Source organism: Myotis daubentonii, chromosome 10 (genome assembly GCF_963259705.1).
Source record: "Myotis daubentonii chromosome 10, mMyoDau2.1, whole genome shotgun sequence".
Lineage (NCBI taxonomy): Eukaryota > Metazoa > Chordata > Mammalia > Chiroptera > Vespertilionidae > Myotis > Myotis daubentonii.
In genome coordinates this window covers 49,551,357-49,572,780 of record NC_081849.1, presented here as the reverse complement: position 1 = coordinate 49,572,780, position 21,424 = coordinate 49,551,357, and the positions used below count along the sequence as shown (strand labels likewise).

Genomic DNA, 21,424 nt, shown 5'->3' with positions numbered 1-21,424 from the left:
GCCTACATACTGCAAGATGGCGATTAACCACTGGCACCGTGAGAAGCTTATTTCAGGCATGCTCACTCTTCATAACTCTTCTTAGTGGGTAAGTTTCTCTTCTACACTGTTTTCTTTATTCGTGTTATGGTTGTTGAAGTGAAAGAAAGAAAAGGGAGGAAGGAAGGAAGGAAGGAAGGAAGGAAGGAAGGAAGGAAGGAAGGAAGGAAGGAAGGAAGGAAGGAAGGAAGGAAGGAAGGAAGGAAGGAAGGAAGGAAGGAAGAAAAAAGGGAAGGGAAAAGAAAGAAAGAGACTGAGAGAGAGAGAGAGAGAGAGAGAGAGAGAGAGAGAGAGAGAGAGAAGGGAGGGAGGGAGGGAAGGAAGGAAGGAAGGAAGGAAGGAAGGAAGGAAGGAAGGAAGGAAGGAAGGAAGGAAGGAAAAAGAAAGAAAGAAAGAAAGAAAGAAAGAAAGAAAGAAAGAAAGAAAGAAAGAAAGAAAGAAAGAAAGAAAGAAAGAAAGAAAGAAATAGACTATCCTTATTTCCATAAGTTTAGATCAAAAAGAAGTGTCCACGTCCTTAGGTTTCTAGTCTAGATGAAGCATGACTGAAAATAGGATGTTTCTTACCTTTCACCCACATCCTATTCTAAAATGTAGTGATTCCAGCATGAACCATTTACAAGACATGGACCCTGTATCCTTCCCTGTAATAAAGACTCTTTAAAGCTCCACTCAAGCTTCGTACTGGAATGTGGAGAAAGGCATGTCTTCGAAGCGTAGGGGAATGAGAAAGGTCCACGGGCAGCCTGCCTGTTGGGAAAGGAGGTGAAGGAACTCAGAGTTCCACGCCCTTTGCCTAAACTGGGGCGCGGGAGGGCGGGTCCCAGTCCCCGGGAAGGTAGGCTTTGGGTTGACAAAGGCCCGGGGCCGGCGAGGGCGGAGTCGCCACGGCCCAGAGTCAGGAACCCGCCTCGCCAGGGACGGGGCGGAGCGCGGCCGGCGCCCCGGAGCCGGACGCGGGCGCCGCCCACAGTGCTACCCGGCCAGGCCCGAGCGGCAGCTCGCTTCCGCGCCATGGGGCGGCTGGTGGGACTGAGCTTGCTGGGGATCACGCTGGGGCTGGTGGGCGAGAGGCTCCTGGCGCTCAGGTGAGTGGGGCCCCTGGGATCCAGCCGTCCAAGCGCAGCCGGGACGCCCTGCCCCGGAGCCTCCCCGCCCGCGTGTCCCCGGACTCCGGGGGCCGCGGCTGCGGGAGGGGCGAAGGCCGCGGAGGGCTTAGCTTAGTGCGGCGATCGGCCTGGTGATTGCTCTCTTGATGGCTCTGTGTCCCCCCCCCCCACACACACACACACTCCCCGCTCCCCACCCCGTCATTGAACCCCTGAGTCCACCCCCAGCTACCAGCAAAACCCAGCACAGTTTGGGCTGAATCTGGAGACTTTCTTGAAAGTTTATAACTCTTTGCCGCTTGCAAAGTTCTGTTCTCCCTAGATGGGCAAGCAAGTGCTCTGCAAGTACCAGCAGGGGCAAATCTGAGCGCTTTCGCTTGAAAACAACATGATTCCTCATGCACTGAAACTTAATTATAAAGGTTCATTCCGGGTCATTGGTGCTGCTTCCCTTTGTTGCCCGAACCAGCCTTCCCCTTGCGTACAGCTGCTCTCCATCTCTCTCTGCTGCATAGTTTGAGGAGCTCTCTAACTCTGGCGAGGGGGCGATCAGAGATACTTGCAATGTTCAGCTTCTGGTCTTACATCACTTCCTATTTACCTCTTCACCCGGGAACCCCGAAGCCAGAATGCAAGACAGTACAAGCCTAGTCCAGCTCACACTTTAGTGATAATGAAAAAACATGGGTGGGTGGACGTCAGCGTTCCTGAATTACCAACTCAAACCTTATAAGCCACTTGCAAAAGAATTCCAGAAATATTGAGCACTTCCTGTGTATGGTGCGTTTTCCTAGGCTCCTGTAATAAGTCTTACCCTTAAGAAGTTTACTTTATTACAAGGGAGGAGAAAAAGTATATATATATATATCTCCAAGGCAGGTACAACCTACCCCTACAGGCTTAAGGAGGAAAGATTGTATCCGCTAAAGGTAGAGTTTAGGGGAGAGACATTGGCCTTGAAGGAAGAATGGAACATATATGGGATGAAGGAGGCACAAATGAGAATAGTAGGGGAAGGGGGGAGGATAGATTTGAGATGAGCTATGTTCAGATATGTTACAAAATTGGGGCTGCTTTGATAGGAAAAGGGGAACTATTGATGTTTGTTGTATGTTTTGTTTGTTTGTTTGTTTTAAACAGGAACTGTTAAACCGCACAAAGCACAACCAGTTGTGTTAGGTAGAGATGAACTTGGAAGGATGGATTGGAGTAGGGCAATAGTTTTCAGTCCTGGCTGTGCATTTGCATCTCCTGGGGGGCTGATGTCTGGGCTGTACCCCCACAGATTCTGATTCAGTTTGGGTAGAGCCAGGCATGTGTGTTTTTTATAAATTTTTGATCATTCTATGTGCAGTTAAGAGTTGAGAAGTACTAGAATAGAGAGTGAATGGACATGGGGAAACTAGTTAAGGTTTTGCAATAGTTTGGAGAGAATATCAGGGGCCCAAACGCTGGAACCCCAGAAATGGGAGCAGTCACAGGTGATAGATACCAGAGTTTTCAGCTCTACTGTCCGGTAGCTGTAGCTTCATCTGCACATGAAGGGACGCAAGTAGGAGGAACAGTGTGTGTGTGTGTGTGTGTGTGTGTGTGTGTGTGTGTGTGTGTGTGTGTTGGGCGGGGCTGGTAGTTAGAGTTGGAGTAGGCTCACTTACTGACAGGACAATGGACACAATGACCTTAATTTTCATGTTATGTAAGTGCCCATCCTGCTCTGCAGAACATTCTTGAGTTGGATGATTTTGTCTGATCTGACCAGCTCTCAGTTCCCAAGGCAAGTCCCCTAAACTTCACAAACTCAGTAAGTTGTCCCTAAGCTTCAAACCACCAGTATTACTACCAGCTGAAATTTTCTTCTTATTATCTTAAGGTTTTACCTTTAAGTTCCTTTAAATGATAAATGTCATTGTTGTAAACCTAAGAAAAAGTAAATAAAGCTTATGTACATAAAATGTACCTGATAGGTCATTTATAATTTAATGCACTTTTAAATAAAGATTTTACTTATAATACACTTTATTGAGCAGGACTTTATAGGGTAGTAACTTCATTGGATAGTTGAAGTCCCAAATTGGTTGATGTGAGAATGTGGGGATGACTGGTGGGCAGCTAGATTTTACAAATGAAAGTGCAGGATGCCCAATTCAATTTGAACTTCAGATAAACAACGAATCATTTTTTTTTTAGTGTAAGTATAACCTATATAATACTTGGTACATAATTATACTAAAATATCATTCATTATTTATATGAAATTCAAATTTAACCAGGCATCTTGTATTCTAGCTGTCCACTCTATGATTGTAGAATATCAAGTACTATTGTTTATAGAGTTATGGAGCACTCAAATGCATACATACATTTCTCCTTTCAGACCCTTAGAGTCTATTTTGAAAATCAGCATGTCCCTACCTCTCCATAAGGAAAGGTTCTTCAAAAAGCGTGTGTGTGTGTGTGTGTGTGTGTGGGGGGGGGGTTGTTTTTTTGCTGTAATCTGGTACCTGCTATTTCATTATTCTATTTTTAGAGATGGTACTTTGGCACTCAAGTTATGTTTCTCCCCCAGGGTGCCCACTTAAATTTCAACTTGAATTTCAGATAAACAATGAATTTTTTTTTAGCATAAGCATGTCCCAGGTGGATAAATGGAATCAAAGCTGTCTCGTTCCTTCTGAACTGTAACTGGTCAAGGTTCCCAGGGGAGGATGGTCTAATACTTTCAACTTTTCTACTCTTCCCTGGTTGAACAATAAAAGGGAAAATAGAAACACACAGACATCCCCAGGCCAGTTGCTCCCTGATGCAAAGGACACACCTTGGAATGAATCATGGGACTTGAGTACATCAGAGACCTGTGTGTGGGCAGGAACCCCCAAACAAGCGTCTGAACATTCTGCTTCTTTCCTGACACCTTTTATCACAGCTCCCCCAGGACGCTATCCAGTACCTGAATACTTCTGAAGGGTCAGGCTCTTTTCTCAACCCCCACCCTCCTTATCATTTATTGTGTGACTGCAGTGTGCTTTTCCCTGTGTCAACGTTCTTTATGTTAACCCAAAAAGTACTTTTTATGACCTTCGAAAGGTAAGCCCTTTTACATTTCTGGCTTTATATATACCTTCCTTTTTATATTATACCATCCTTTCTATATTATACATGTAAAAACTGAGGCTAGGAGACATTAACCAGTTAGTTCAACAGGTAATTAGTGCTGATCCTGTACACTAAGCTAGGTCTTCCGATTCTAAATACCCAAATACAGCTTACCAGCTCCCCCACAGCCTCCGAGCTTTTCTGCCATTGAAATAGATTTTCCCCAACTCTGCGTGCCTAAGCATAAATTCTAGGTTACTAAGTGCAAGCATTACAGGGGCTCGAGAGGTAAATTCCAAAGGGTTTTACAAGTCTGTATATAACAGATAAAGCCCCTGTTTGTCCGTAGTTAAGTCTGTACTTAAAAGATAAAGCCCTATCAGTGGCTTCTAAATTCAGGCTGTGAAATATGGAACAAAGTAATGCCTGGAAGTAAGACTGTGTTCCAGTTTGCTCAAGACATGCTAATACCACAGCCTGGCACACCCTGACTGCTACCGCCCAGTGAGGCAAGGGAGTAACTAACCGCCCCCGTCTTAGTCCACTCCAGGTGGGTCATACTATTTCTCTTGAATGAAAGAAATATTGATCAATTCCTAGTAATGATGTTGGTTCATGCTTTGTGGATAGACAGCCTGAACTCCTTTCCTAGCTCCACTATTTATGTGAGACCTTACTTAGCTTTTTATTTCACTTTTCTGTGTCTCAGAGTCCTAACCTGTAGGATGGGAATAATAATCTTACCGGCTCCATAGTGGGGCAGAGAAAAATAAGTGAGGTCATTCTTGGAAAGTGCTAGAACAATGTCAGACACGTGGTAAGTGTTCAGTAAAATTACCTGTGATGACAAGGATGTGCAAGCAGGGTTCTTAGACTTCTGATGCAGTTGATCTCTTCAGCAGTCTGCTGAAGCCTTGACTCTCAGCATCATGTTTCTAAATGCATAAAATAAAATACATGGGAGTACAAGACAAGCTTAAACACTATCTAAGGTAATTCATTTAAATGCTTAAATACTATTGCCAAAATATTTTTTAAATCTAATAAATGGCGTGTTCTCTCTCTCTCTCTCTCTCTCTCTCTCTCTCTCTCTCTCTCTCTTTCTCTTTATATATGATTTCAGAGAGGAAAGGAGAGGGAGAGAGAGATAGAACCATCAATGATGAGAGAGAATCAATCAACAATGAGAGAGAATCATTGATCGGCTGCTTCCTGCATGCCCCCCTCCCCCACTGGGGATCAAGCCTGCAACCCAGGCATGTGCCTTGACTGGGAATCAAACTGTGACCTCTTGGTTCATAGGTCGACACTCAACTGTGGAGCCATGTCAGCCAGGCCAACATGGTTTTCTTTATTAAAGCCTTAAAAAGATCTACAGGTAATTGCATATCTAACAGCAGATATTTTGAGGTAGTGGTGAGTATAAATGATATTTCGAGATGTCTACCACAACTGACATGTGATAGAACAATTCCGTAATTTCTATTAGTGACAGAGTTGCTGGTACTGCTGGTAAAAAGTTCTATGGTTTGTTGCCTATACTCATCATCAAAGGAAATGCTCAATTTCAGGTAGAGGTTTAAATAAAGATGTATTTTTGCTCCATCCAAGTTCATGGATCTCTTAATTTTAACCCATGGACTCCTTGAAGGTCACTGACCCCAGATTGAGAACCCCGAGGTACATGTTTTTGGTGGCCGTCATCTGGAGAATGATTGCTGATTCAGTTGAAGGAAAGCAGTACATATTCTTTCCTATATTACACCTATCATATACTTGTAACTAAAAGGTAAATAAGCACATTTTAATGAAAAAAGAAAATGAAAGTGAGAAAAAAAGGAATCTAAAACAGAGAAGGCAAATAGCTTTCATCTTCAATGTCCACTTTAATAGACTGGTAGTGGTTGCCTGGAACATTGTGTCTGAGGCTAGCTCTGGGTTATAGGGAAGAGTTATGTGATTGATTAGCAATGTCTACATGACAACAGAGTGTAAACAGCCATACCATCTGACCTAGTCCATTCATAAGCATGCTAGGGACATAAAGTATTAGGGAGCAATAAGCTATAGCAAAAATATCACTTATTTGTGTTTGTACCATTTATCTTTTTCTTTTTGTTTGTTTGTTTGTTTTTAGCATAAATGCATTTAGGCTTTTTAATTTGCTAGTACAAAGAAGTTTATATAGCTCTCTCTTGTATATTCTCCAAACTTCTTAAATCTATTACCAGTTAGGAGTGCTTTCAACTGTAAGAACATATATCAAACTAATGGTAGCTTATACACATAGAGGCTTATTTTTCTCACATTATAAAAACTTGGTAGGTGAATCATTTTTTAAAAAATATATTTTTATTGATTCCAGAGAGGAAGGGAAAGGGAGAGATAGAAACATCAATGATGAGAGAGAATCATTGATTGGCTGCCTCCTGCACGCCCCCCCCCACCCCCACCCCCCACTGGGGATTCAGCCTGCAACCCAGGATGTACCCTGACCAGGAATCCAACTGTAACCTCCTGGCTCATCGGTCAGTGCTCAACCACTGAACCACACCTGCCAGGCAAGGTAGGTGAATCATTTTAGAGCTTGTCCACTGAGTCACTGATCACATAAAGGAGCAAGGTTCTTATATTTTTGTTCTTAGATCCTTTACTAATGGCTTTATGACCTCACACTTGTCATATGAAGGATGCTGAATGGTCGCTATAGTCCCAAGCACTGTGGATGTGGTCAAATCATGAAGAAGGGAGAAAGAGTTGTGCCTGTCAGCTCTCTTCTGGCGTCTGCCTTTTCCATCAGGAACAAAAACTATCTTTGCCAAACGCTTGGCTTATATGATTATCCTGAAATACAAAGGGGGCTGGAAAAGCAAATATTTGGCTTGCCCGCCTCTGCAGTGAAAAGGTTTGAGGAAGAAAGCGGGTCAGAATGACTTTAGGTTTGTCAGCCAGTAGGGTCGGCCACCCTGGAATACAGAGGTCCACCAATGAACAGGGAACTGGTAGTTCTGCCAACAGAAAGCCTAGCAGTTCTCTACGGAAAGAATCTGAAACCTGATGGATCCCAAAGGCTGGAAGTGAAATTCTCTCTTTTATCATAAAGACAAGAAAACATGATTTGATTAACTAGGAGTTATGCATGGCCCTTGTGTAACTCTTCAATTTTAATAGCAGGCAGTCTGCATATCGAGAGATAATATTGCATAACTAAACTAGTTGATGAAGATTGCCCTATTAGCAAAGTGTAATCATCAGTCATTTATGCAAACTAAGTTGACTCTGAAAAATACCCCATATTAAACTGTTCAGACACATCTGGATTTTATTTAATCCATATAGTTTATCTCCGGAAAAGGTAGATGTAATCATCATTATCCCTGTTTTTGTACAGTCAAATGGGCGTAATAGTAAGTTGTATAAAATCGGCACTTAAACAAGCGATACAGAAACTTGATGAACACTGCAGCTGTGACCTACTGACATAGCTACACCTGTATCATACGATGTCAGCAGAACCTGGGAGGTCACCTAATCTCATCTTTATTTCATACCTAAAGAAGACTGAGGCCTATAGAGATGGACTGACTCGTTGATGGTCATGCAGTCTTACTGCTATGACAGAAACACAGCATTTCACTCCTTTCTGAGAAAAATGCAAGAGTGGATGAGAGTACTGTCTCCATGTGGTACCTCCTAGCTGGGCGGCAAATCTCAGGAGCGTTGCTTCACCTCTGAGTCAATTTTTCTCATCTCTGGAAAAGGAATAATGGAACCTTAGGGCTGTGCTAAGAATTAAATGAATTTATTCAGGGAAATCACATAGAATTGTAGCAGAATCAATGACCTCGTAGCTATTTTTGTTATTGATTTCCTTTTACCATCCATAATTATCAGCAGCAGCATCCTCATCACTAGTATTACTACCACTGCTACTACCTAAGGCTACATATAGTTGTCATCCCCTTTAAATTACTCCTGCAACTCACAAACGTGAGTTATTATAATTTTTATTTTTATGTTTTAGTTATTTTTCATTTTTATTATATCTATATATTTTATATACTTATTTTATTCATTTATTTTTTATTGCTATATTGTTTCAAGAAATTTAACACTATTCGAGTTCTATGATTCCAAATACATAGTGACTAACACTTTAATTAGAAACTTTACATATGGCAAAATATATAGTAGTTGCCACCATCTGTTGGTAATTCTGGGTTATCTAGGCCTAGTTTTTTGTTTTTGTTTTTTTGTTGTTGTTGCTATTGAGAACCCAGTAATCTCCCCTATATTCAATGTCTAGAAGTCAGATGCTGTCAAGGAGATAAATAGGAGAGAGACAAGTGGCAAATTGTCCTTTGGTCTCTTAAAAGTGTGGATGGGTGAACTACTTTGAAAAATGTAAACTATTCTGCACCATTGGCATTATTTATGACTGTAGAGAACAGGAAGGTGAGACAGTGAGAGAAGAGAGGGGAAAGCCTGCAGTACGTGGCTTTCAAAACAATAGATCCCAAACGTGTTTGCCCAAACTGCTCTGTGGCCTACTCTAGGGTGGGAAGGGCGAGGGAAGATACTTTCTTAGAGCTCAACATTATTCTCATTATTTCTGCACTTTAGTTTTCCTGAAACAACAGCAGCAAGTAGTTTTGCCAGAGTAAGTGGTATTCTCCAGCCTTCTCACTCTAATAGATATTGTCCCTGGATGAGACCTTCTCCACTTCTTCCATAATAACTGCTTGTGGGGTGTCTTCTGTGTGCCACGCTTTGAATAATGCTCTTCGCTCTTGGCCTCCCTTTTGTCACTTGCAGAGGGTCTGAGCATTTCTGGGCTCCCCTGGGTCCTCAAGAGAAGGCAGGGCTTCCGGTTATACACCTGGAGCTCTTCCCACAGCACCAGAGCTGTGAGACATGTGACCAGCGGCCAGGTGCACATTTGCATAGAAACTCTCATTAGAAGTTTTTTTTGTTGAGTATTGACTTTTTTTTACAACCCACATTCACCTACAGAACTTTGTGATATGCATTGTTATTTTAACTTCATTCTGTTTTATATTCCTCCCCTTGTCTTTCTACCTTCTCTTTTCTCTGCTTTAGATTTGTGCCGTGTTTTCTGTATGGCTGTAAGCCTCTTAAACCCTTTCTGCAACAAAGCAGGGAATACGTACATAAACAGGTGAATTTTTTTTAAAAACAGGAATCGACTTAAAGCCTCCAGTGAAGTAGAATCCGTAGACCTTCCAAACTGCCACCTGATTAAAGGCATCGGTGAGTATGAGAAAATGCTTGTGATATACCTTCCATTGTTTGGCCACCAACATTCAAAAACTCATTAACAGTATTTTGGCATGCCAATTACTGTTTCCCAGAGGAACAATCACATTGGAGCAACAACACCTCTTTAGCCAACCTCTTTGGATCTCATCCCCTTGTATTTATTTTTCTCTTTTACTCTCATTGTAATTTATTATTTATATAATCCTATATTTATTGTTTGCTTTCTTGCTTGCTTAGTGACATTTCTGAACTATTTTTGTAAAGAATGTATTCTTTGTTGTATGTGGCCACGAAGATATGTGTTCCCTTCGCCTAGTAGTCAGCTAGTAGAGGTAAGACAGAAGGAAAAGAAGTTGTTATAAAATAGAAAATAACAATCTCTCAACAAACATCTCTATTCCCCATAGAAATAACCCCAGAGGGTAAAGGTTTTTCCTTATCCTTCCTGATATTTCCAAGGCAAATGCAAACAAATACATGCAAACGTCAGAGATATTGCTGGTTTGGAGCCAGACCATCACAATAAAGTGACTATTGCAATAAAGTGAGCTGCAGTCTTTTTGCTAGTGGAGGGTCTTCGTTTCACTTTGTAAAAAAAAATCAACATCAGGGAAGCACATATATATCTACCTTTTTTCATAAAAGGCATCTTAGTATAAGATTATATTCTGCAACTTGCTTTATTCCAAACATAGTATGAGCAGCTTCCCACATCAGCTCATGTGGGTCTCCAGTGGTTGGCAAACTCATTTGTCAACAGATCCACATATCAACAGTACGACGATTGAAATTTCTTTTGAGGGCCAAATTTTTTAAACTTAAACTATATAGGCAGGTACATTGTTATTAACTTAATTAGGGTACTCCTAAGGCTTAGGAAGAGCCACACTCAAGGGGCCAAAGAGCCGCATGTGGCTCGCGAGCCGCAGTTTGCAGACGACGGGTCTAGCCCATTCTTCATTCCTTTTGATATTTACATGTACCATGACTCATTTAACCATTTCCCTCTTAATGCACATCTGCGTGGTTACAGTTTTTTGCAATGACGAACAAATCAGTGAACATCATTGTAGGTACAGCTCTTGCATTTGTCTGTAGGATAAAGCCTCAATAGTGGATTACTGTTCAGTTAGTGTATGTTTAAAGTTTTGGTAGCCAATGCTATCTTGCCCTCGAATCGGCAACACGTATAAACTCAGTACGGCATATTTATGACCACATTCTCTCCACCCAGCGTTCAAAGTGTTCTTCTGGCAGAAATAAACGTGCAGTGACCTTTCCTAATCACACCCAAGAAGGCTTCGCGCTCATGAACCCTCTGCGTTTGCAGAGAGCCTCTTCCACTTCAAAGTTTCTTTTGTTCTGTTCCTCGCCTCTCCTCTGCACATCTGTTTCCTATGTGCTCTGTCTCCTTTTTTCCGTGGCTGCTTTTCTCCTCTTCCTGGTCCCATCTCTCTTCCCCTGGACTCCTACCTCGGGGGGCTTCTCTTTGTTGCAGTTGCCCAAACACTGAACAGGAGGATACACACTCAGTATCAAGGACCAGATGGGCCAGATCTGTGCCGAATAATACAGACAGTTCTAGAACTAAGTTGCCTGGAATCCCAAGAAACTCAGCAAGGCATCCCGCCTTCTGGCTGCCATCACGAAGAGCCCCCTCAGAATTGGTCACTAAGCAGAAGCCAGATGGCATCTGGGAGGAATGTTGTACGAGGCTGGGAGGTTGAGTCGGTGATCTTTAAGGTTGCTTTCGTTGCTGAGGTAATAATCGTCCAATTATTAAGCGGCCCTTGGCCTTGTGAAGCCCACCTTCTGTGAATTCAAGTCCCAGAATAGACAGGAGGCCACAGCCAGACACAGTACAGGACAAACTGCCACATGGTTGCTGTTACAACTCCCGGGGATGGACGGCTCCTCAGAGAAAAACAAGCCCAACAACATTTGTATTCTGAACGAGCATCTGTCTGTGTTGCTGACCTTTATGTTGTGATGTGTGTGAGCTGCTGTCTGGAATTGGAAAGAACGGGGAAATATGTCACCTACGGTCCCTCGCGCAAAGTGTTTAATGCCTCTGAGGCGCTTCAAAAGGCAACAGAGCGAAGACGATGAGTGATTAGAAGCACATTTGGGATCCATTTTTAGATCTAATTAGAATTGAGCCTTTTTTCTTTCTTTCTTTTGGCTTATGCTCTGTGGTTAGCACACACTATATGAACATTTGTCGAATGCTATGTTAGCGATGCATAATGGTTAATAATAGCTTGTAACCACACGTTATATGTTTTTAACAACAGTTGCTTGTTCGGTGGTCTTTGATTACAAAGAATAGCAGTGCACTGTGCATACTTTCCCATGTAGACAAAAGCACTTCTCAGGGTATGCAGCAGGGATAGAGAGGTTCTCATTTTTAGTTTCTACTTTGGAAACAGTAGTAACCTATACTTGAGGCCAAGTGGTTCCTCCAAGAGATAAGACCACCACCCCCTTCCCTTTATTCCCTCCCCCTAGCTCCCCAGAGCACACGTACCAATGCGACATTTACCATGGCTGGAAATGAACTCTTTGGAACTCTTGGGTGCTTTATACATACACACTCTGTTTTAATAAATAATAATCACCTACCACATAAAATATAAGTTATGTACCTCCTGTGGAACAGAGAATGAGTTCACTGTTCCATTTTTTGTATTCCTTCTCAGTGTATCTTACAGAAAGAAACTAAAATTTTACCACCCAAGATTTGGCATACTATCAGTATCTAAATAATAAAAATTATAACAATAAGATCTAGTTAACTCTGTTTGAGGCTTGAAAGTTTATAAAATTTTCTAAATGTTTTTTGAAAATGCTGGCATTCAGAGTCACGGACTAAAACAAAATTTTGAATGTATTGTCTCTCTCAAGTGATTTAACTTGGCAATCAAGACCTTTACAACTGCTGCTTGGGAGATTTAAAAACAGCATTAAAATTTGTAGCCTTTGTCATTAAGTACTTTATAGTATGCCTATGAATAGGAAAACAGCAAAAACCCATTACTATGAGATATAGACATTTTTTTTCTTTATATAACAGATAAAGACCCAAGGCTCAGAGAGATGGAGTAACTTTTGCAAATTCTCTTTCTAGTATCACACTCTCCAAGTGATTAATACACATGCCTAAGTGGTAAACGAAAAGTAGAAAGAATAGGCTATCTTACATACTGGACACTCTATTGGGTATGGCAAGGGCTGATTTGCTGTTATAAAGTTACAATAAGGAACTTAGAGAAGAGAGAAACTTATTCCCTCTTACATGATAGTCCAAAGATAGGCAAATGGCTTAGTGATTACATGACTGTGCTCATAGTGATTACATGACATGGTCATCCTGGGACAAGGGCTGGTGAAGCAACACAACTCTTGTTTACGTATTGCTTCCATCTCGGTCCAAGACTAGAACTCTGGTTAGTTGCCATTTCCCATCAGGAAGGGGAAGAATGAAAATTTACATGGATATTAGTTTTACTTTATTTTACCTAGTAGTTGCATACATCTTATACTATCAGATCCCATTAACCTAAACATAGACAAATGACCAGCAGGAAAAAGCAAGAAATAGCCAAAGCTCTGTTGCCATGTGCCTGTAGCCGAAAAGGGGGAATATGGATACTGGGGAGCAGGTGGCCATCTCTGACTCGGAGAGGTAATTGCTAATGGAACAAGAGGGATCAAAATCAGATGTGCTAAGCCAGAAGACTGTCTAGAGAAAAAGTTTTGAAAAGTTTTAAAGAAAAGTATAGGATATGAGCTGGTGAAGATCTTGGTGAGAGGCATGGAAGCAAGCATTTTTGGGCAAAAGCCAACATATGGAATTGACTACAGTTGAATTTACAAAGTGAAGTGTCTGCAGAGAGGAACCAGGGGATGGTTCTGACAGAAAATTCATTAAATTTGAAGTTGTATTTTTCCCCCAATGTGCTTTTAAGTCAGAACAAAAGGATTTAAGTCCCAGCTTTCCAGTCTGTGATCTTGAATAATTTGCTTAACCTTTCAAAGTCTCCATAGTTTGTACTCTAAAATAAGAGATAATGATATTGCTTTTTAGGGTTATGAAAGTTATATGAAAAGATGTATATAAAGTACTTAAAAGGAGCCTGATACTTGGTAAACAATATATGTGAATAGCTACTACCATTACTTTACTATTATTATTGTTGGAGAAAAAATTTCTCCAGCATTGACTGCCTTTCAGTAATTGCACTTAAGAGGTGACAGAGGTGAGAAGAGATAATAAACACCTATTATAGTAACGGCTGTAGAAATGAAGATGAGGCAGTAGATCTGGAAAATATTCTAAAGAAAGCTATAGGTAAGACATCCCCTGCCCTCCCCTTGGAATTAGGCCGTGGATTAAACATAAAAAAGTTACAATACAGTTGAAATAAAAAATACATTTTAAAAACATTCTTCATTCTTGATTATTTAAATAATACTAGTATTTGTAGAAAATTTTAATTAAAGAAAAGTATAAGGAAGAAAATGAAAATCACTCATAATCCTAATATCCAAAGAAACATCGTTGATTTTTTTCTATATATTTTTTTGTCTGTGTGTAAGGGTGTATACATTGAAATAACATAATCTTAATTTTTAGGAACTACAACTTTTAATTGAGCTCCTACTAAATGGGTCCAGAAAGCAAAACTTGGACTAGAATTGTGTGTGTGTGTGTGTGTGTGTGTGTGTGTGTGTGTGTGTGTAGGGTGTCCCAAAAAATGTATACACACACTTTGAATAATTATAAAGTACTTATTAAAATACACTTCATTTCCAAAACTGAGCTATCAGCTGTTAAAGTGTGTATACATTTTTGGGACATCATGTATGTGTGCTGTTGAGTTCCCCTGGTCCCTGCTCACTACTAGTTGAGAACCACTATGGGACTAGAGCCTAGTGGTTCTTAAACTTTTTGAGGTATCCCAGATGCCTTTTTGAATCTGCTAAAGGCCCAACACCCTTTTCATAGAAACATCTGCACATACAGAAAACATTTTACAGTGCATAGAATTTCAAAAGATTCATAGACTCTTTGCAACTCATTTTGACTCCTTAGGGATCCACAGACCCTGGGTTAAAAGTTCTTTCACTAAATCTCCTTTCTAAGGAACAGGCAGATGGATCATCTTTACAAAGTGAAGTTCTTGGCATTTTTCTTTTTTACTTTTCTCTACTATGTTAGAGCCAGCAACACTGGAAACAACCAGCCAAATGCAAACTCATGAATCAAAACAAAAATGGCCAGGTAAATGCTGTTTGGTTGTGTTTTTTTTAGACAACAATCTTGGTGGAATCCTATGGAAAATTCTTGAAAGGGAAGATCGGATTTTGTGGACTCAAAAAATGTGTCATGATTTGGCTTAATCTAAGCCATTTTTATTCCTCTTTTCTTGTGTTTGGGTCTATTATCTGTCGGCGGAATTTACACAGTGAGACTGCTGGGAAGGCCTTATGTCTAATTATTTGCTGTGCTGTGTGGAGTGTACTGCAGACAATCAATAAACAATCAATAGTAATTGTAGTCTGCCTTAGAAACAAGCGTTAGAAGCTTCAACTGGCTTAGGTGCCTGGTATTTTTCATTAATTTTCTTTTGCTAGTTCCCCCCCACCCCCTGTAATTTAAAGCCTAAATTTAAAGACTAAACAGAAAGCTTTCTTTGCTCATGAGAACAAGCAGGCATTGTTTTTAAAGAGGGACTATGTAATCCCAGGTGTTTCATCTCTGTTAATGAGAGAAATGTCTGTGATTGCTTCAGATTGAATGAGCAGAGAAAGGGACAAGGCTATTTGCATGGTTAAATGGCCAGGAGCCTTCATTTTGAAAGTAATATTCCCCTGATGTCAATTACTTTTGTACAGACATCTGGATTTTATCATCAGAGTGTGCAGATGTCAACTTTTTCTGTATTATCTTTGGAAATGTGGTGATTACTTGACTTTGATTGGAGTAAACATAAACTATCTAACATTTAAAGTCAGAAGTTCACTGCAAGAAGGGATTTAGACTGACGTTTATTGAAGAGAGTAGTTCCTTGGAAAAAAATCAGAACCATTCCTAAAGATACACTGATAGAGTAAACAAAGTCCTAGTTATGCTCTGTTTAACAAATAACAGAATTTGAACATGACATTTATGTGTTTCTTGAACCTGCAGAAGCTGGCGCTGAAGATATTGACATCCTTCCCAATGGTCTGGCTTTCCTAAGTGTGGTGAGTACCTTCTTTTTCCCCAATCTAAGAGGAGGGGATGCAAGGGGGTTTGATGAGGCCAGCAGAGCAGTGTCTTACGTTTTAAATTCCGCACTTTTAAAAATGTTTTGAAAAAAAACAAAAATGACAAATCAAACAGGATCTTGGAAAACTTTCTCACACTTATCTGAATTCAGAGATGAAAAAGTCTTTAGTAACTGATCTATTGTTCTTTATGTCCCCAATGCATTGCACTAACTATCCCATTGCACTAAATATTCCATTGCAATCTGTGTCTTAAAAGTTTGTTATGAAAAAGAATATTTGGGGCATTATTGTGAATATTTGATACTACGTTATATTGTTTCAAATACAGCATCTACCTTTTTTTTCCATTCGATATTCAATTTTGAGCTAATATTCTTGCTGTTATTTATTTATTTTCAGACAATATACAACTTTCCCAGACAAGGCCAATGTTTTCCTCTTTTTTCCTGCTGAATAGCTTATCATAAATAGAAAGTCATTCACTGAGTTTATTCAACCTCTTTACTGTTACTTCATTCTTATAAGCTGAAAATGAATAACCTCTGCAGTCATACGTTAGAAAGACCTCAAAGTTGATTGGCCTATGAGATGCTGGCCTGCATCAGTGTACATTGCAATTGGAAAACTGTCTACGTGGGCTGATGGGGACGTTCTGAGTGCCTTTCTTCCCTGGCCGGGGCCGAAGTGGGGGTGCTGGGCATCTTTATGGGTTCAGTTTTGCTAGAGGAAGCAGGATCCACCTTTGAAGGCAGCCTGTAATTACTCTGTTTCCTCTCAGCATCCCTTATTTTCAGGCTCCGAGATTCTGGAGGGATGTGGAAAAGTTGAAGATGCTTTAGAAGAAAGTCACAACACTAATAAAACAGTTGTCAGACTTAGGGGGAAGGTGAGAGAACTCAGCTCAGATGAGAATGAGGCAAGACCACTCGCCAGGCTCCTGATGATTTTTATAGGAAAGACAGTGAGCGGCTGGTTGTTAGCACTGAGGGAAAAAGGAAATGCCGTGGGCTTTGGCAGAAACACCAATGTTTATATTACATTTTTAAAATACAGTTGTAAAAAAAGTTATTTAATAACCTACACAGAATTAGTAAAATGATATTTCTTGTAGGACTCTGGGTCTATTTGCACATATGACTATCAGCTTAAGAAAAAAAACAGTAGGACTAATAGTTAAAACTATACATAACTAGAGATGCAAAAATCCTGAGTAAAGTAGAAGGCAGTTGCTTTTTTAATTTTTTGAAAAGGAGGTGTTGTCAGAGATTTGTGTAACCCAGAACACACCCATTTCAAGATTTTCTCCCCATAGGAATAAATCTGAATTTGGAGGAGTGAAGTCTCCCAGTACATAAATCTAGAGCAATTTCATCTGAGGGGCTTTAATAGCCACAATGATCTTATAACTGCCAACAGAATTGCCTCTGGTGTTTTTTTGTTTTGTTTTGTTTTTGTTTTGTGTGTGTATCCTTCCTTGGTTATATAACTTTCTTTTCTATTCCTTTTTTTCAAATTTAGAAATGAGCCCACTTTGTTTCTTTAATTTACTCAGCATTGTTTCTAATATTTCCCAGAATACGCTCCTTTCTAAATGAATAACTCCTACATCACATCAGTTGTTTGTTCCCCTTCCAAGCAATTTAGTTCATCCAACACATTCTGTTCATTGGTTATGGATTTGAGGGTCACCTCAAAACTAACATCACACTTAATGAGGAGTTGGATGACATAGAAGCGACTGTAAAGATGATTTAAATGGCAGTGTGGATATGCTTAACACTACTGAACTGTACACTTAATATGGTGAAGATGTTATGTTTGTGTGTCTTTTACTGTCAGTAAAAATAAAATAATTTTTTTTAAAAAAGAGGAAAAACAGATTTAAATGTTAGGGAGAATTAAAATAACCAGGAATAGTCATCACCATCCCCTGTGTGTTGAAACCCTGCTATTCTTTATGGGATGTTGATAAAGAATAGAGATTATTAACCCCTGAAGTGGTGTTGCCAGGTAGCAATAGAGAAGTTCCAGTTTATTCTACTTGCTGGCCCTGCCAGCCGTGAAGTTATGTCATTTTGATAAATTTCTTTTTAATTGGAGAGAATTTCTTTTATGTCCAATTTTGTGCATAAAACGAGACTTCCTTTAGTACTCTAAAATTTGCATAGAAAAGACTGAAAAAATTTCAAAGAGGAAAGACCTTGATTATTTCAGTGAGTGCCGGAAAAGCATTAAATAGAATTCAACTTGATTAAAAGATCCAGGAAAACTAGAAATAGAAGATAACTTTCCAGAAACCTACAGCAAACGTAATTCTTAATGGTTAAATAATAGCTGCCTTCCCATTAATGTTTAGAGAAGGAAGAAAATGCCACCCCCCCCCAAAAAAAATAACACTATAACCACTAGCAATCTACTAGAGTTCTTCATAACCCAAGAAAAAGAAATATGAGGTAGATAAACAGACAAAACTGCTATTATTTTCAGATAGTGTGTTACCTGGTTTTTAAATACGCTAATGGTTGGATTCAAAATGAACATATAAAACTAAATGGCTTTCTCATGCACTAAGAAAAACCAAATAAAAATATAATAAAAATAATAATAATAATAATAATAATAATAATAATATTTTATTTGGCACACCAGCTTAATCTCCAGAATTTATACAGAAACATAAATGAGCAGAAATATTTAAGACTATTGTGTAAAGATCAAGCAATGAGTGTGCAATATGGGGAGATATATATATATATATATATATATATATATATATATATATATATTTGCCATATCTATCTATATCTCATCTTATAAATAAAGCTATAGTAATTAATAAGTAATAATAATATAGTAATTCATGTGAATAAGCATGATTCCCCAAACTGACCAATATGTAAACAGGAATGTAGTACATGATAAAGGTGACATTCGGAATCAATGGGAAAAGGACAGACTATGTGCCATACACTGATCCAGTTCCTGGGTTCTAGCAGTGAACAAATGAGACAAAGTTCTGACTCATGTTCCAGTGGGGAAAGAACAAATATATGTCAGATAGTGGCAGTATTTGAGCAAAATATAAAGTAAGGTGAAGCATTGGAGAGTGGTAGCTGAGTTGAGGGTGGAGTCAGGCTGCCATTTATATTTGTATATGTATGTGTATATGTCAAATAGCAATACGTGACATTTGGTGCAGATATGATATAAAGAAATTGAGGTAAGGAATCCTAAATCTTGGTGGGGTTTGGCAGGGGCGGGGGTGCGGATTGCTAAGGCAAAAGGGACAGGGTGTATAAAGGCCCTGAGGTGAGAATGTGCTTGGTTTGTTTGAAGAGCATCAATGGCCAAGGCAACATGAGTGAGGACAGGGTAGTAGGAGGTGAGGGCGCAGAGATAGAGTGTTTAGGGTGGGGTAGGGTGAAGGGGGTGACCAGGGCAGATCATATAGGGCCTTTAGGCTATCCTAGGAATTTTCGCTTTTAATCTGAGTAAGATGGGAGTTTTTGATCCAACGTGTGACATCATCTGACAAAATTTGGATGTTGATGTGAGACTAGATTTCTGCAAAGAGTTAAAGACAGAAGCAGAAAGGCCAGTTAGGAGGCTACTGCGTAATTGTGGTGGTGGTTTAGACTGGGGCAGTCATGGAGGAAGTGGTGAAAGATGTTCACATTCTTAGGAAGGGACATATTTTCAAGGTAGAGTCAACAGGATGTGAGACAAAGAGGGGAGTCTTGACTGACTCCATTCACCAAGTCTTCTGGCTTCATAGAAGCAAAGTGCAGGCTGTGGGCTCCAGGGTCCACAGTCAGTATGTAAACTTTCACGTATCCCCACTGGGTGTCTCCCAGCCCACAAACCTTCTGGTTGCCCTCTGAAGAGACTAAACCTCTGGTCTTTTGCCTCAACTCAGAAAAATCAGTTATTGTTCATCTTTTAGCTTTTCAGCTCCCAATTATTATTTTTTCTATTGTCTCCCCTCTGCTTTCTTTGTGTTTATAACTTTATGCCACCGCCTTTAACCAAAGTCTCTATTTATCTTTTATTCATAGTTCCCACTTTAGTCCGTAAAAATACTTAAGCCTTTGTATTTAACCTTTCCCTCTGTTTTGAAAAGGGTCTAAAATATCCAGGACTCCACAGCTTTGCACCAGACAAGCCTGGAGGAATACTAATGATGGATCTAAAAGACGAAAACCCGAGGGCATTGGAATTAAGAATTAGCCGTGGGTTTAATTTGGCTTCGTTTAATCCACATGGTATCAGCACTTTCATAGACAGCGGTAAGAGCTGATGAGCTACCAACATTAAGAAACTTATAATGGTTTGTAAATGACTGTGGAAAATAGATTCGGATCATGTCTGAAGTAAGAGAACAATTAACTCATGAATTATTCCTGAATTCTTCAGACAACTAAGTTGATTTGCCTCTGCCACTAACTGTAAGATATGCTGCATTTTGAAATTTCTAACAGCACCTTAAAGAATGCTTAGATTTCATGACCTTTTTATATACCTATGATCATGGCATTAAAAATAGCCTTATTTCTGAATTAAACTATAAACAGATTATTCATGAATTCTGTGTGTGGAGTGGAAAACACTCTCTCTTAAAGGTCAGGGGACCAATGATCAGAAATAACACCAGACAAACAGTGATGAGGAAGACAGGGAAGAAGAATGATCTGTTAGGTCGTCTAACAGCTTAGACATTTAACCTTTCCTTGCCTGCGGTATTTAAATGTCAGTGTCTGCCTGAAGGTACTATGGCTGTCTTGTAAATTAACTCTGTTCTTTCAATTTTTCAGATGACACGGTTTATCTCTTTGTGGTAAACCACCCAGAATTCAGGACTACAGTGGAAATTTTTAAATTTCAAGAAGAAGATAATTCTCTTTTGCATCTAAAAACAGTCAAGCATGAGCTTCTTCCAAGGTACTTAGTCCTTTTGCTCATTCTCCAATTTATCTCCAACATTTTCAGATATTCCTTACGGTGGTCCTCTCACTTATGCGTGTGTGTGTGTGTGTGTGTGTGTGTGTGTGTGTGTGTGTGTGTTGTCTTTGTAGAGCAGGGAAAGTCAACGTCCTTCATCATAGTAATCAGCGTTCAATGCGGACTCTCTTGAGAAATGATGAAATGCTTGGTACAGGGGAGATGCTCTTCAGGGCCATCATGGGAATATTAGACAAACCTCACCATTTCTCCTGCTTTCACCTTCCATCTCAGATGACACATCACCCAACTAACAATAATACCTGCCCGATTGAGGAACGGTAGCCTGCTTCATTTGGAGTTTGCATGTTTTGCATGGGACTAACACAAAGAGCTTTCACAGGGTTAGCGGTAGCTGTGGGCTAATGACCCTACAGAACTGGAGAGATCTGGGTTGGGAGTGGGTTGCTACTACTTCAAGAGCACACGACTGCTTGACAATGGGACTGAAAGAGAATTGTGTTCCTCAACAGCTCAGTTTGCATTAACCTACTGCTTCTTTAAAGTTTGAACTTGATGGATATTTTTAATTTCTACTTTCCTAACTAGGGAAGCATGTAACTTCCAATCATTCTTCCGGAATGATTCATAATAAATAGGAGCATAAATACCACCCTGGCAGCCTCTGC

General features: G+C 40.0%; 1 protein-coding gene and 1 long non-coding RNA gene across 4 annotated transcripts in view; one reads left to right on the top strand and one right to left on the bottom strand.

Moving 5' to 3' along the window:
* Window positions 1-21,424, bottom strand: part of LOC132242963 (uncharacterized) — a 65,736-nt gene that overhangs the window by 31,767 nt on the left and 12,545 nt on the right. For both annotated transcript variants that reach the window (XR_009454743.1, XR_009454744.1), the window contains exon 3: window positions 5,080-5,176. This is a non-coding gene — a long non-coding RNA (uncharacterized LOC132242963). The remainder of the gene's footprint in view (window positions 1-5,079; window positions 5,177-21,424) is intronic.
* The window catches only part of PON2 (paraoxonase 2), a 30,309-nt gene continuing 9,837 nt past the window's right edge, over window positions 953-21,424 (top strand). Inside the window, exons 1-5 of one of the 2 annotated variants that reach the window (XM_059712371.1) lie at window positions 953-1,127; window positions 9,442-9,512; window positions 15,715-15,770; window positions 19,918-20,083; window positions 20,609-20,735. In XM_059712371.1, the coding sequence (XP_059568354.1) occupies window positions 1,054-1,127; window positions 9,442-9,512; window positions 15,715-15,770; window positions 19,918-20,083; window positions 20,609-20,735 (494 nt within the window). In that variant the 5' untranslated portion in view covers window positions 953-1,053. The remainder of the gene's footprint in view (window positions 1,128-9,441; window positions 9,513-15,714; window positions 15,771-19,917; window positions 20,084-20,608; window positions 20,736-21,424) is intronic. The other variant, XM_059712369.1, reaches the window with a different exon arrangement.